This window comes from Schistosoma haematobium, chromosome 4 (assembly GCF_000699445.3).
Source record: "Schistosoma haematobium chromosome 4, whole genome shotgun sequence".
Classification (NCBI taxonomy): domain Eukaryota; kingdom Metazoa; phylum Platyhelminthes; class Trematoda; order Strigeidida; family Schistosomatidae; genus Schistosoma; species Schistosoma haematobium.
Genome location: NC_067199.1, coordinates 9597591 through 9615032, shown reverse-complemented (window position 1 = coordinate 9615032; position 17442 = coordinate 9597591). Strand labels below are relative to the sequence as shown.

The following is a 17442-nucleotide window of genomic DNA, read 5'->3' as shown; positions in this document are numbered from 1 at the left end:
GTTTTATGCTAAATGAGACGTTAGTTCATCGGTGACATTATTTAATGACGAGCATATATTAAGGGTTAAAATAGTGGGTTGTTGGATTACTTAAGTTCTGGGAAATATTTTAAGAAATTATTTAGCTTTTCTCTCCTCAAATTAGACAAATGAATGCTTCTACATACATAATGGATGATATTATAAGCCAATTACATGATCCAATTGTTTAGAAATCAACAAGATCGTTTGAAAGACATTTGAGTGTTTATACATTAGTTTTTCGAATCGACGCCATTTAAAAATGCAAAGATTGAAAAAATCTTAATCAACTACCATTACTTCTACTAATCTATGAATGTACTGAAAACAACAGCTAAGTGAATTTTATTTAATTAAACACATAAACAGTGGTACAAGGAAGCCCCAAATACATATGTGCCACACTTTATCATCCCATTTGTGTGAGGGCTGAAATACTACCCGTGTGCCCAAACCGAAGGAATATTTATTTCTTATAACTTTAACTTTTAATAAAATACAAAAATGGAAATAATGTGAAAAAGACTTCCGCTGAATATGTAAGCTGTTAATATGAATGACTTGACATGTGTTATTGATTGTTCTTCGTATGTATTTATTTCAATCATGTTAACATGTATGTCTTTCATAGTAGTTCCAGAAGTGAACTGTATTGTTTAGTTATTAATTTCTATTAGCAAGTTTAGTTATTAGAGTTTGAGGTTTAGAAGTATACTTTGACATACATAATATCACTTCAATATATGTTTAGGATACCCTGATTGCCATCTGCATATTCACAATGCTACAAATAACAATAATATATTGTTCAAATGGAGATATTTTTAGCACTGATATTCGATTTGATGCTTATTTGTTATATTGGGAGCAACAACAACAGTATATGTAAACAATTTTTAAAAATCCAGTTAAAAACTTTGTTTGCGTATAGTGTACATGATGAAATGGACAAAAGTATAGTTTTCCACTGGCTATTTGATGAGCTTTATTCATACTGTCATACAATTTTTTTTATTGCAGAACACGTTTGAAACGAATAAACTTATTGCCGGGCATATATATATATATATATATATATATTCGGCTTCGAGTCATATGTTTATTTGGGTTTGAGAGCTAATATTACTACCTACATTGAATTAGAGCGAGTGATGTAGCCACTACTCCATAGAGGAATCGTTTGAGTTATTAGACTGGAACTATTTGTAAATAAGTTTTATTTTTTACTAGTTGGTCAGTGCTATCATGGATCTTAATAAGTCTGTCGACTTCAGATTTGAAGCAATAAGAATAATGAGATTGAATGCAGGGTATCAAGGAAATTACCAAGTTGTTTGTAGATCTTGGTTGGAACACATATTACATATACTCCAACCACTTCCTACCTCGACAGGTAATGATAACTGGTGAAGTTAAAAGAAAGCTAGGAGAGGCCAAAGGAAAATGTAGTATCAAACCATGAAGTTGCTGACTGTTGTTCTGAACCAGGTTGTTAGGTGCAGACTACTTGGTTGTGGTCCACACAATTAACAGATTTAAACGTTGGATGATATTGATCATAATGGCGAAATGCAATTACTTTTTATCTTCCTCTAGATCATGAGTTTAAATTAATTGCTGAAATAAAATACATGAAGTAATTTTCGTTCTTCTACAATTATTTCTTATATGTCTAATTCTTTTTACTATAATTTAAAATAATAATAGTTCTACTACTCTGAGATCGTCTTGAAGATTTTATTTTGATATGTGCATATGGTATGGTAACTTCACATAATGCACATATGTACCCATTTCTACATTGCATATGGAACGACATTCTAACTAACCGAATGCTCATATAACTAGTGTGGTTTGAAAAGGACTATTCAGGACTCGTGTTTGATATCCTAAACAAACTACGGGAATGAATAAACTGATCCATATACCAGGAGGGTGTGAATGTAAAAAAATACACGAATTATAAAGTAGTTTAAAAAATAACAGAGAAAGGGGACAAGATTCAAGAAAAAGCAAACGTTGGAAGATATTTTCCTCGCTTACATAACCTCATCAAAGTATGGAAAATAATTTGATAGTCAAGGAAAGCTCTTCGAATAATATACGGAATAACAAAGAATTATTACTACTTCAGCAAACATGATGGGAAATCAAAAACAAGAAAGACTTGTGCAGAACCGAGTATGCAGCATCAATACATGAATTAAATGACTGGTTGGTTTTAGTTGTGTATGAAAATATGGGCTTCTCATATAGGAAAATTCAGGATCAATCATTATCGACTGTCAAAGTATTTGTACTGTTACATATGCCTAACTATCGCTTAACTCGACGACATATATCTACTGTTGGAGTAAGTTGGAAGAAAGTTAAAAGGCGTAGCACCAAAGCAAAATGTGCCATCAGTCCATGAAGTCACTTGACTGTAGGTTTAAGTCATGCAGGTAGGTGGATGGAAATTGTTGGCGAAGGACCACGATCGGTGATTGGAAGCTTCGAGTGAAATAGCTCGGAATAGTTCATAATAAAGGCATCCACTTCTTTTTTTTTCCCGATCTTGAATTCCAGTATTTTTTGATATACACTTTCCCAACCTATCTTTTAAAATCATATTCCCGGGATTTAGTCTTTCTTTTTATCACTATTACTACGTTACTTCGATCACTTTTGCTACTTTTATCTCGTCGTGTTAATCAGGTATGGCAATTCAGATCAACGCATATCTATGCCGGGCTCTTTGTTGATTTTTCAATTGACATTTGTACAGTTCACGAAATAATTAGTTGTATTTGAGAAAAAAAGAACAAGTTAATATTGACTACTTTAAATAGTGTCTGTTTTAAAGAGGAATAACAGTATTGATTTAGAGTCTATTTAATGTCATCAATATCTATTTCCAAAGTTATTTTTATTTTATTATTAATTATTTATGACTATTTTTCTCTTGGCACATAGATCCCAGATGAATGATTCTTTCTAATTTCATTAATTTATGTATTCCATCAGAAGAGTAGGTTGGTAACTAAAATACAGATTTAACACATTGATCTTCACCAGATTGATGTGAATGGCCAATCAGCAAAATAAACAGGTACACAGGGTTTGCTAAATCTATGAGACAGTATTTACGACTGTGAATTCCTTTCTACTGTTGATTTCTACTCTGAGTTTCATTGTGTGTAGACTTCTGGTATTTGTGTTGAATCGTGTATCTTAAGTATAACGTGATCGAGTCTAATAATTTCATGTATAGTGATTAATGTTACTAGTTGAAAATAAGTTTTGAATCCGAACACTCAATGATTGTATGCATTACTTACTAAGTACCTTACTTCGAAACCGTACAAAAGGAAGATTGATAGTAACAATAACGAGAATAAAACTTAAATATTAACAGTAAAAATATTATAAAGTTTGCGAACTAATTAGTCAATACGTATCAGAAAAATTGAAAAGTGCATAACAAATGAAACTTTGTCATTTTGTTCAAAAGCAAAACACAGACAATTTCCGTTAATATGAAAAGAAAAATGCAAAGTCTACACTATGGGAATATTGAGAAAACTTTATAAAAACGGTTGTTGAAAATTTGTTGAAGTAGTAAGCAATGATGATTGTATAGACATAGAAAGCACTAAAACTATAAACAAGAATGAAATGTTTAGACAGTAGGTTACATCGATCAACCATTCAGCAACTGAAACATATATACTTACATTATAAAAACGGGTAAATCTAGGTGTCAAGATATCGAAATGAATGACAGTTAACCCACTACAATATAGAGTAACTCAACTAGCCAACGACATCTTGGTTATAATGCTAACAAGTATGTTTCAAGAACCTAATCTCGAGTACACAGCTTCTATCGGTAACGGACTGAGTTATTCTGCCACTGCCACTAACTCTTAGAGAAGTACATTTCGGACAAAATGGACTAGGATTTTCTGGTAATCTTCTGAGAACTATGTTGCATTTAGACATTTTAACCTAGCCGTTAAAGTCAAGTAAAATTTTATTTTACATCAAACCTCAGCGAAATGATTGCCACAAATCGATATTAAGGATTGTGAAGAAACTGTGTGACATATAATTTTGTTAGCAGTCCTTTTTAAAAGTGAGAGTGTTATGAATAATTTACTTTAAAAAAAAACGAAAATAAACAAAATTAAACAACCCCAATATTCAATACATTTTCTAGTCAAATTAAAAACAAATATTGATAGTAATGAAACAAAAAGTGTTCATAAACATCAAAAAAATAAAAAATAAAAGGAGGCGGGAGCGTGAGAAACTAAAGAGAATGGTGACACCAGCACTCACGTGACATTATCTCTAGATGGGAATTGATTTCATTAATTCATTGAATAAATGTTACAAAACATTCACAGAAACACACAATAATGATGATAATCTATTGTTTATCATTTACTTTATAGGAAAAATTAACGGGAAAAAGTTATGCAAACCTATGAGTGCATGTGGACAAGTATGTATTGAATCGAAATAATTTATGATGAAATAATGAAATTAACAGTAACCGCCTACTCAACAATGTATACACATGCAAATAAAAATTTAAAAAAACAATCGTAGTATACTTTACTGATCATAGTAAATTGGTTGAAGCAAATTAGGCTATGATAAATCACCTCTTTACCATGTATATATGTATATAATACACAAGTATGCAAAAGTGTCTATTTTTATGATCATTATTAATAGTGGTTTACGATCCGATTAGTGATGAGAAGTATTATTAGAAATGTTCACTAATTAAATGATAGAAATTGGAAAATCATGTGTATGTTTGTTATAAATAGAAAATTCTACGAAAAAAAGTTTTGTCTAACGTTTTTTTTTCTCTTCAATTTTTCCAGATTATACAATTGAACAATAAACCTATAGTTTGAAGCATATGATATTTGTTAGGGATGCAGAGGAATATACCAATCATTATCATGTTAAGTCTAATGATGTCCTTGGACTTTAAATGAACATTCCCTATTGGCCATTATTTATTTCACTCGTTAAATATTGTACAGATATTGCTTTCTATTTTTATGGTACGATGTGATCTGTTTGGTTGGTATATAAACAGAGTATGTTTGAAATATAACGATTCATATCTCAGAGGCTAAGACTTGCGTTCTGGACTCAACTGGCTGGGCTAGACAGCGGAGCAGGGCCAATCGGGACTCTAGGTTGTTCATTTCGTGTTTACGTGTCACTGAATCGATTAATAAAACGCTGCTCATCTAACCTGCAATCCACCCGTTACAACACATTATTGTCAAAAAAAATGGTATTCCATTTACGAAATTTAAGCTTACGAGAGAAATTGGCACTAAAGAGAATAAGTTTCTCAATTACATGATTTTTTTTATAAAAAAAAGAAAAACTATTGAGATGGGGAAAAAGTTCATATGGAATTTGTTCTGATTTGCTGAACACGTATTTATAATTGAATCGAAGAAACCTTGTAGTATGAGATTGTTTAGGTTTCCTAAAGTGGAACCTTCCTTGACAGAGATATAAATTCCAGCATGGAATGTAAGATTGTATGATGGTTGCAAGTGAAATTACTAAATGTTTTGGGGATACGCCTAAAGTCAGGAAAAAACAACTTTTCCGTCACACAAATACTACTAGTCAGAGAAATAAGTTAGAAGCAATAAATTTGTTTTACTAATCACAAAATAAAATGAATAGTCTCTGTTAATACATATTGAATGGAGTATAGATTGGGAAGCACTACATAGAACTTTTTCTCTACTGAATATCAAACATAATTATTGAAAAAAAACAAGTATGCAAATATATGAAATCAATACTGTTTTTTTTTTTTTTAGAAAATCAAAGACGACGAAGAAAAGGGGGCGTAACGAGAAATCAATTAGGTAATCAGAAGAGAGAAAAACTATTCAGAGCAAATTAATTGACAAACATAAAGATAACGTTCTGATTTTTTCTCAATTAAAGGGAAAGGAAATCAATTTGTCACTTTTTGTACTTAATGTAAACAATAACCAATTTAGGATAAAACGACAAAGAAGACAATTAACGATGTCATTTATGTGGAAAAGAGAGAAAGTGAGAATAAGTAAACTATCCCATAAAAGACGTTGAACACTAATTAGAAAAAGGGAGAAATATCATGTGATCTGTTGTTTACAATCGACTATTATTACACAATAGTTGTAGCTTGCTAATTAACACTGATTCATAAGACAAAAAGAATAATCTAAATGGCTGTATTCAAACACTTGAAGAAGATAAATATAAACTGAGAAAATTATATAAATGATAAATTCTTTAAGTAACCAATTAACTAGTTTTGGTATACTCATGTACTAAAAGAAGGGAAACCCGAATAGGTAAATCACTTTTTGAATGCGAAAATATACAAATGATGAGATTTAAAGATTTAAAAAAAAAATAAAAACGGTAAAAAATAAATATGGGAAATAGTTGAAGACGTTAACCAATCGTTAACTTGTATACCAGATACGGATTTGTTTAATAGGTCCAAAGACATTGTGAATCTAGGAGTTAGTGAGTGACACTATCCTCACAAGGTCATGTGAAATAGTATAGACACCCTCATTTTTGTCTACATTAACTAACCTAAGAGTAAAGCAATGTTTTCAGACTTCGTGGCTTTTCTCTCGTGTTCAAGTTGTCGTGTAGATTTAGCCTGGGGATATTAGAAGAGATTAGGAAACCAATTCAAGCGTTCAGTTAGAACACTCATCAATAGCGATTAAAAAATCTACTGTGGAAGTTTCTTTCGAACAATTAGAAGTCTACATGCAGTGTTTCAGTCTCAAATAAGAATCATGGAAGCCCTTTAGAGTCAATTTGTGGATGCCATGTTACAGGGTATTCCAGGAACAGTAGCTCATATGTATGACATTATAATCACGGAAGAAAACATAATGGATATACAAAGAAGACCTGATCAGGCTATCACGCATAGGCCAATATGGTCTTATATGCACCAGGTACAATAACTCGGTTTCATAATAGATAGAGATAGACAACGACCAGATTCAGAGAATATGGAAGTTGCCCAGAACAACGGATATTTTTACTTTACGATCTTTCTTAGGAACAATTAGTCATTATGGATATTTTCTTTCTGAATTCTATCACCTACATACTCCACTGTACTTTAGGGGCCCGTGGTTCTCGACTCCATTTTAGAGCGTACGAATGTTTGTTATCGCTGATTCTCGTGTATCGTCGTCGACTTAAATCGCGTTATCCAATAACGGAATTAAATAAGTCGAATAACGAGAATTGACTTGAGAATACATATATTTTGTATATGAAACAGAGCAGAGCACAATGACACGTAGGGAGGATGGCTGCGAAGCCAACTCCATTTTAGTCAAGCGTTACTCAATATTTATAGTCAGACAAAATAAAGCTACAGACATGTGATTAATGGAATAAGAAGGGCACACATATATACGCTCATATAAAAACAGTCAAGACTGATAAGCAAATAATTGACAAGGTCAAAATATAGCTCGAGTAGAATGAATAAAATGGGATGTCCGGAAGCTCGAATAAGGTATATGGGCTTGGCATAATAACTGACACTACAGTACTACCTACTGGTAAAAAGGCGAAATGGAGTTGGTCCACAGCTTGCTCAGTGCATTAGGAAGGATAAAGATTGTGACAACGCAATTATTAAATTGATATGTATCAAAGCTTACTCCGTGGTTGTACACTGTCAGTTGAAACAAACAATTATCGGGTACATTTTTGAAAATAAAACGTATTGCCTAATACTCGACTAATATCTGTTAGCAGAATATGAAATCTTTAAAAAAAAAACTAGGCAAACCAATGAAACAAGTAAATGTTAATAGATAACAACAACTCAGAACTGAGGGAAATTCACTAGATGGGCGAACACAGGTAAGTCAGTTTCACGCTCGATGAACACATGGACAGGCACAATCAATATAAGAGGACAGTCAAGAAAAAGAGAAGAAAGATAATTTTGAAAATGGAAAGAAAAAATATTATCCCAAACAAAATTATCCAGGGCATGAGTAAAGGATAAATTTCCTTACCATAATGTCTATCAACAAATCAAGACAGAAAACTGATCAAATAAAAAGCGAAAAACAGTTAAAATATGGTTAGTTAAATTGCAATTGTATTGAGAAGTACTCAATTTGATATTGGGCCAGTTGAAGATAGTCAATACATAGCTATCAAAATTGGTTGCATTATCGTCACAGTATAGTGCATCTTAAACAGAATGGATGTGTTCATGATAAGTTTCGAGAAAAACAACACTAATACACAAATCAAAATCACAAACAACATATTAAAAAAAACATATTTGTGGACTGAAAAGGAGAGGAAAAATCTACAAGAAAATCTTAATCTATCTTACCGTTCATTGTGATTCGATAATTCCTGGAGTATTTCAGACATGATATCTTCTGGGGGCATTTCTAAACAACATCAAAGAAAAAGATAGGAAACTACAAATTAATATGCAAACTGTATGCTTATAAAAGAATTGGACATTGACATAAACACTGATAAGCCACATGCTTATATAACAGATAATACATGCTTCAACACAGAAATGATTTTATTGTGTGATTATCACATAATTAACATCATCAAATTGTAGGATCCGTGAATACCGGACAAACATAAACAAACAATTAAAGGAGAGAAAATCTAATGAAGAAAAAAGTATGTGCTATAATTTATGCATAAATAAATAATAATAACAAATACACAGCATGATTGCATAAACCATACAAAGAAATCACCATAAAATTGTTAATAAATAATTATTATTATGGTGGAAAGCAATAATATTTACAGAGATAATTAATTCTAAGTAGCCGTAGAGAGAAAAAATGTGCAAGATAGGAGAGTTTAAAAACTAAGTAAATAAACAAACACGATAGCATACATTGAACAATCCATTCTTACAGTTTTAACAACAACAACAACAATAACAACAAACACAAATATCAATACACTCATTACAGAGCTAGCTAACACACATGTAACAATATATAAGTGCTTTCACTTATACTAGTGATAAACAAATAAATATAATGAAAATGTTTTGTTTTGCTCTTATTTTCCTTTTCCAGTGAACAGAACAAAAGCTTACCGCGTATTTTTTTTAACGTCTGATAACCAATTACAGGTTTTTTTAATTTTGGTCCTATTCATTGTAAAATATGTATTATGATGATAATGATAATAGTGAATGAAAAATAATTTCATTCATTATGGAAAAATATGACAACAAATTAAATTAAGTATATCGGTAAGTACACAAAATGAAAAAAGTTATACATATATATATATATACTTTCAACACAGCAAACTGGCATTTGCATATTGTTAGTTTCAGCTATCCGTATTGGTAAGTTGAAACTGCCTTAACTGGTTAGAATTCACATGATTGATATGAAATTATACGAGACAACTCAGAATGGGTTGTAATGAAGTAGATACATTTAGTTTTTGTCTCCCTCCACGGCCTATATACTGAAATTGAAAATGATTTTACACTTTTTATTCCTCAAGGTAAATTTTTCTTCTCGAGTCATATTCATGATAACAAAATATTTTTATTACCATCGATACTACCATTACTGTAAAACAAGACAATAGGCAGAAGGAAACTATACTTATTTTAAGTTATAAAGCGTTTATATAGTACATATATATAGCCTTCAACCATCGTATCTTTCGATGTGTTCTGCAATTTGAACTTTTTTCGGTTAGTCTCCAAGTGTTCTGTCTACGCAGTAGTTTCGCTTTACTGAAACTCTCCACTTCGAGGTCACATTACGCAATAGATTACTTACAAACAACCTCGTGAGTAACATCCAATACACTACTAATGTGATATTTATATAGTTGTTTTTCTCTTGTTTATTTATTTAAACACATAAACATTAGTACGAGGAGGCATCAAATACATATGCGCCACACAAATCATTCGATCTGTGTAAGGGCTGGGATACTGCCCGAAAGTGGCAGCTAGGATCAATGTATAGAAGTATTAGATTGTAACTAACCGACTAGTTCAAGTTGGAATTAGTTGAGATAAAGTGTAGTGTTCTATGTGGACACAAAAATCGATCAATAGAGTTGTAGTCTGAACGAACTAAACATTAAACAAGTTAAGTAATTTAAATGTAAGCTTCCAAAACAGATATATATTTAGTTAAATAAAAATATGATAGTAAGGTATACAACTTTTTTGATTATTTGTTAAGAGAAATGAGAATTGTGAAAATATATTAATTATTGTAACGGTGGTTTTAGGCAAGAAGCAATTATAAAACAGGATATAGAAAATAGATGCCAATATGCGTTGAAATTATAAAAAAAATTAGAGGAAATAAAAGAAATTCCCACAGCAGTTGAGTGATAAAATTATATTTATTAAGGAATTGTGGCTTTAATTCAATGTGTATCAGATTATACTTAAAGAGGAAGCAATATTGAATCGGAGAGCACACAGTATATATGTGTAGTGTCTGGTGCTATGTTAGGCTCACAAGGATTATTCTAACTTTCTGAAAAAAACAATTTATCCATTCCTCTTTAGTCACATTTTGACCATTATTATCCGCTTATTAACCCTGACTGTTTTTATATGTGTGCATTGCCTAGCCTATTCATCACATGTCTGTAGCTTATTTTTGTCTGACTATAAAAATTGAGTTACGGTTGATCAAATCGAGTTGGCTCCCTCGTCTTCGCTGTCCTGATTCTGATTGTCCGTCTGAATAAACGAGTATTTGAAGTAAAAATTCTCCAACGCAATCCGTATTCGTCTTTATATTACCACCATCACACAAGCGGGGTTAGCCTAAGTAATATACAGAGTTAAATGAAACATTTATGTTTATAGTACCTTCGTACGATCAAACCGGAGTCAGATACTGGGCTACACATGTAAGATGACACATTGATTTTATCATTAACTTTCGTATAGAATAATTAACATGACTGATGTTTTCTTTCTAGTCTTTGACATAGTCAAAGTTTATTTTAATAAATTAGAAACCTATTTCCTCTTAAATTAACAACACAGAAAAATAATATTAAGTATATACATAGATGAACAAGTGAAAGGAAAGAGAGGAATAAAGCAAATTGACTTAACTTACCATCACCAGGATCATAATTGATGAGTGTATTTAAAAGAGCCTGAAAAATGATCAAAAAACAAACATTGTACATAATAAATGAAAGGCGATTTTGATTTAAATTCATTGAGTTTAGTGTTGATAAGAGTATGAGTGATAAGTGAACACAACCCAGCAAAAAATCAATTTGTTATCTAGTCAAGTACAGAAAATTACGAAGCGGAGCATACATTAAAATTATCTGTATATTTAGAGTATCTACATCAATATTATAAAGAGATGAATAGAGAAGAAAAGAAGGAATGAACAACATAAGACTTATGAATGACTTAATGGAGAAATATGATATGTAGTAACTTAATTAAAAGTCAAAATATTAGATAATTGGTCGGTAAGACTAGATTTGTTGCGCAGCGTAGTTGAAATGATTTTATTAATCAATTCTTCTTGTTTTTGGATGAATTAGTATCAATTAACTCATAACTCAACTTTATTGGAGTTTTAAGGTGTTCAGAAATCTACACAAAACAGCGTTACTTTTTATAATTATGATTATCTAACAACGGTGGCTTAGTGGTTAGGCCATTTGACTTTAGTTGTTACTAAGTCTCACGTCAAGCTCCACCACACCTACTTCATTTCAAGTAACCACGTATCATCATAATGGTATGCTCATATCCAAGTACTTGGATAATGAGAGAATTTTAGAAAAAGATTTAATGTTTAACAGTAACAGATCAGATATAGTTAATTGATAACCTGAGACTCAATAAAATAAAATAAATAAATGTGCCACTGGGTTGCCACTGATTCATGTATTATCAGAACACTTCCGTTTGGTCGTACCAAAACTAAATCGATACACACTGATGAGTGGTCAAGACTTTCGATCTGTGGTAATTACTCACAACACCAATTGAGCACATTTTGTCTGAATAAGTTATAACGCAAATGAGAATAAATGCTGTATGATAAGGTACATAGATCCGTGTAGCAGTGTTGATGATGCTGTTCAACCATTAAAGCTTAAATCAGTGTAGTATTTATCAGTTATTGCTGCTAAATGAGAAAAGACAAGTGCGTCAATAAATGATTCACAATTTTATATTTGACAGGGTAAATTATGGTAATTACAATGTGAATCAAAGGCAGTCAATTGAATAAACAGTGCAACTTGTCGTTTCAATAAGCTATACATTTATTCATAAGAGACATGGATCACTGAAAATCAGACGCTGGATGTAATAATACAGTTTTATAAGTAATTACTTACTTTATTTGTACGTAACCCATATGTGGACTGCAGTGTTGGATCATTAGAAGCAGTAGTACCTTGTGAGGAAGCATAACATTGATTTACATTAGATGGAATAATATTAGGTGGCTGTAATGATGTTGGTTGTGAATTAAGGAAATTATTTGGTTGAACAGTACGTAATACACCTGTATTACCATTTGTAGCATATGTATAATCGTTAGTTGTAAAGCTGGGATCAGCAGATACTCTGCGTGTTGGACTTGTTATCGCTGACGTTGGAATACCACCCCCACTCGCACCAACTGAAAGTGATTGAAGGCCATCGGTTGTTTCACGAATAATACGATTCATACTTTCAGGGCTTACTCGACCACTGTCACTGCCAGTAGAGTTATGAGAACGTTGTGAAGAATAATATGGTCCAGAGATTGACCCATATCGTCCACTACTTGGTGGTGAAAAAATCATATGATCTTGATCAGCAGATCTATAAAAAGATATCATAAAACTTGAAAGACAATTCTATAGGCAAAGTATACGTATGGATTTATGCATAGTGGTAAAATCTAGAATAGATTAAAAGTGAGCACACAATCGCTGAAAGCAGATCAATTAAAACATGCTTAGATTTTATTTTGGTGAAAAAAGGAAAGGTAATTAGTACACATTTGAATTAATGAACATAAACAAATTAACGTATATTTGTTAGTGTAAATAGAAACACATGTATGTATGTGTATAAATGAAGGTTAAAATTAGTCATATAATCAAAATACTTTTTTCAGTAATATGTTTTATGGTAGCATTATTAACACTAATGCAACTATTAAGAGGAAATGATGTCAGCAAATAGATAACACTATTTTGATTAAAATCATTTAACATAGGTGGATGCACTTGAAAACTGTTCATTTTATTAAAAAAAAACTGAAATCAATCAAATTGTCGACGTGGTGTATTAGCTAAGTAAGTTAGCCACTTACAAGCTAATACTAGTTTAGTAAACAGTCTTGGTGGATCTTAGTGTCAAAAACCTAACACCACATAAAAAAGGATGGTGATTGTGAGAAAAAAATGTTGATATAACTGAAGGTTAGTTATTAAAATAAACCAAAAATAAGCCTATAACTGATAGATTGAATCAATCAGTAACAGGTCAAATGAATAGTTTATGTGAAATTGTTTATTCTTAAGGGAGTAAGCATGTACCATTAGAGGGATAATTGTTAAGATAACAGACACATAAACGACTGGATACACATACACGTCTATCCAATTAGTCAAAAAATTTCTTACTTATGTAGCCAGTTGGGTTGGTGTGTAAGAAAGCTTGCATACCAATATTAGACTCAGATAACGCACATAAAAACAGTAACTTATAGTTACTACACTGTACAAAATACCCGAATGACGTCGATCATGGGAATACTATGTTTTGTTTGGCAGAATACATTAACATAGCAAGAAGGATATGAATTGTCAACAAAAAATAACAATATGTATTAATTTCCGACTATAATCTATCCAACTTAACACTATCTTCATGTGTACCACATTACACCAGACAGAATAGACGTACAACACATAAGAAATATAAATAAATATATATTTACATGTATGAAGATTACACGTAATTTAATATGTTGAAATATCCTTGAATATTTTTGTAATATTCATTCAATTTTATAAGTTATCCCCTGATATATTTCTTCTCTCAATTGATTGTTTTATCCACTCAATAAGAATTCCGTGATAAGTCCTATGAGTCTATTCAATCAATTCAGATAATTAAGCAGTTGTATCAAGCTGGCTATAATAGTAACATGCATGAGATGTATCATTCTAAGAATAAATTCATTATCAAAAATACACATTCTCTAACAAGAACACAAGTTAAACAATTCACTAAACGGACAAATGATTTTTTAGTGCATACAGTAACTGTTGTTTATTAATCATTCTGTGTGAAACATACACACAAACAAGAAATTAAATAGTAAGTGTGTATGTAAAATAGACAAAATTGACTTGATATATGTAATAATAATAATAAATAATAATAATAATAATAATGACTATTATTATTATTATTATTATTATGAAGAAGAAGAAGAAATAATTAGCCAGCAAAATATTCCGAAAGGAAAAAACACAAGCGTAATGAAACTGAGATGAAAGTGATTTTGTGTAAGAAATTAGGGGTTTTTTTTTTTTTTTTAAGTTAATCAATTAGACATGTACAACGTAGGACCAGGTGTATATAAGCAACGGGCCAAGTTGCCATACCTCATTAGCACAACAAGATGAACACCAAATTCATAGAAGCAGATAATTCAATGGTACTAATATATAAAACAACGACTGCATATAAGGATATGATACAGGGAGAAAGAATTAGTTTGTAGAAAGAAAGGAATAAAGTAATTTAAATCTCACGGTTTAAGGGAAAACAAATAGTATATATACCTACGCAATTGTGATCGATCTGAGTCATGTCACTCAGATTCTCCAACCACTGGTTACGATAGTGTGTTAGTATTACATAAGAAGGTTCATTTGTAAACCATAAACTAGTTAGAATGGATTAGTAAGCTAACGACAAGCTCAGATTTCAGTCAGTTATGAAAACAATAACAGCATAGTATCTGGTAGGTATTGATTTTGATTTATTCTATTTTAAATTACAGTATGAGAAACAGGTATTAATAATAAAGTGGCTTAGTGAAGGGACTGGAGATCTTCTGAATGTAAGTGATGTACGAATAGTTTACAACTCTGAGAATCAGAAAGTTTTCATCTTTTGACAAGGTACTATTTATTAGTTATTGAAATCTTGGTCTAGCACTATCTAGAATCTTTCAAACGGTTATCTCCCTGATCAGTGGAATTAAACATTGGACGATAAAAGAAAGCAACGTAGATTTAACTTATGAAAACAACTAAATAGAATTAATTGATGTTAGACCACCGTTGGAAACCTGGAAGCACTGGACAGCCGTTTCGTCCTAGTATGGGACTCCTCAGCAGTGCGCATCCACGATCCCGCTGAGGAGTCCCATACTAGGACGAAACGGCCGTCCAGTGCTTCCAGGTTTCCAACGGTGGTCTAACATCAATTAATTCATGATCTCAACCAAAAACTTAACAATCTCCACAACCCCTATACTGATAACTAAATAGAAGTTTTGTTTAACAAAGATGATAGGCATAAAGTTAATAATGGGTATATTTGTTTGCTGTAGTAAATGAACTAGTAGACGTACGACTTCAGGTTACACATATTGATTTTGTCATTACAAAAATGGAAATGAGAAACATCTTAATGAAAATAGCAATAGAATCTATCACTAAAAAATTCACATAGCTCATTTGTTAAGTACAGGTATATGCACTCAATTTTGAGTCACAAGTGAGAGGCTAGTCATATACTATTCGGCTACCATGATTTTAATCTATGACCAACTTGTTAAAAGCTAAGTGTTTTAACAAATAAACCACTATGCTTCAATTAATAATGGTGTGTACTTGAGATTATTAGCAGTCAAGATTGGACATTTTGATCCTGAAGCAAACAATGTCCACAGTAACCAGTCTTGTTTAAACAGCGATTGCGAAAACGTTAAAAAGAGCCTACAAGACATACGTCTGATTGAGAAGGATATTGATCTGACAAGAGTGAATTACAACTTATAGACGTATTTAAAAAGAAAAATGGCCAACCATTATGATTATATTAAGCAAGCTAGTTGAAAGGTAAATAATCATAAAAATGATGGTATAAAAGACATGTGCCAAAATTTTAGCACTTTGTAAATCTAAAATGTAAGGAGTAGTGCGGTGGTGAATAGTTAATCAAAATTATAAGACACGTAAACATGCATACATCAACGATGAAATAAAGTAAGCAATCACAAGATCTCAATAGTAAAACATGTAACGTTATACTACTTATTTAAAAGCAATAAAATGTATGAATAGTATACAAAGTAAACATACACACGAACGAATACAGAGAAACATGAAATGACATGACATGAATAAAGTAGGTAATTAAGTGCATAAATAAACATTAACGGACCAAACGACAAACAAATGACATAATGATGAAAACAAAACAAAGAAAAAACAATGATACAAACCTAGTCATAGGACTTCGACCTGTTGATGTTACAGGCAGAGAATATTTCCTCAATGATCCTGAACTGAAACAGCCGTATTAGTAGTGATAGTAGTAGGAGTAAAAGAAGTAGAATGAGAATGAAGACAATAAAAGCAATAAGAGAGATAAAACACAAAATACATAAATATATGAGATGTATGAACGAATACAAATGTAATGTAATAATGTATGCTAACAACGCTTACGTAAATAAATACACACACACGCACAAGGGGGAATAATAAACATGCATGAAGTAGCGGATTTTGCTAAATTATACCTTATAGTGATATATATGCACGGTATATATACAGGCAAAAGGAAGGTATTTGAAGGATTTATGAACAACAGACTCAATAAACAAAATGAAAGCCTTCATGAATAAATAAATAACTAATTAACGAATAACTTAGATTCCCAAAAATATATTTTGTCCTAAGATTTATAAACAAATTATTAAGCTTATATAAAGATGAAAACAACATAACATCTATTAATAAATAGCGTTTTACCTATAAATGAATTAAATTACAAAGAGAGAGAATTTCAGTTTAAAGATGGAATGAATGATAATAAAAATGATAACAATTTAGCTTACGATGATTTCCATGAAGGAGAATTGTGATTAGTGTCGGTTAAATTGATTAGACCACCACCTGTAGCAGTCTTTTGATAGGTTTTTAATACTTCATGTGCACGATCTTGTACTCCACGAGGCAGTGATTGTAATAAGTTAGAGAAACTTGTGGAATTCAAATCGAACAATTTGATAACAACACGGGAAGCCATCTAAAGAATACAAAGTAGAAAAATGATAGGAAATCATTAATACGAGATGGAGG

General features: G+C 31.4%; 1 protein-coding gene across 1 annotated transcript in view; it reads right to left on the bottom strand.

Annotated features, from left to right (window-relative positions):
• Nucleotides 1–17442, bottom strand: part of CLASP1 (CLIP-associating protein 1) — a 95303-nt gene that overhangs the window by 14520 nt on the left and 63341 nt on the right. The window contains exons 19-23 of the mRNA XM_051215596.1: nucleotides 17199–17389; nucleotides 12457–12928; nucleotides 11205–11244; nucleotides 9185–9238; nucleotides 8441–8501 (exon numbers count right to left, since the gene is read on the bottom strand). Of these exons, the coding sequence (XP_051066126.1) occupies nucleotides 8441–8501; nucleotides 9185–9238; nucleotides 11205–11244; nucleotides 12457–12928; nucleotides 17199–17389 (818 nt within the window). The remainder of the gene's footprint in view (nucleotides 1–8440; nucleotides 8502–9184; nucleotides 9239–11204; nucleotides 11245–12456; nucleotides 12929–17198; nucleotides 17390–17442) is intronic.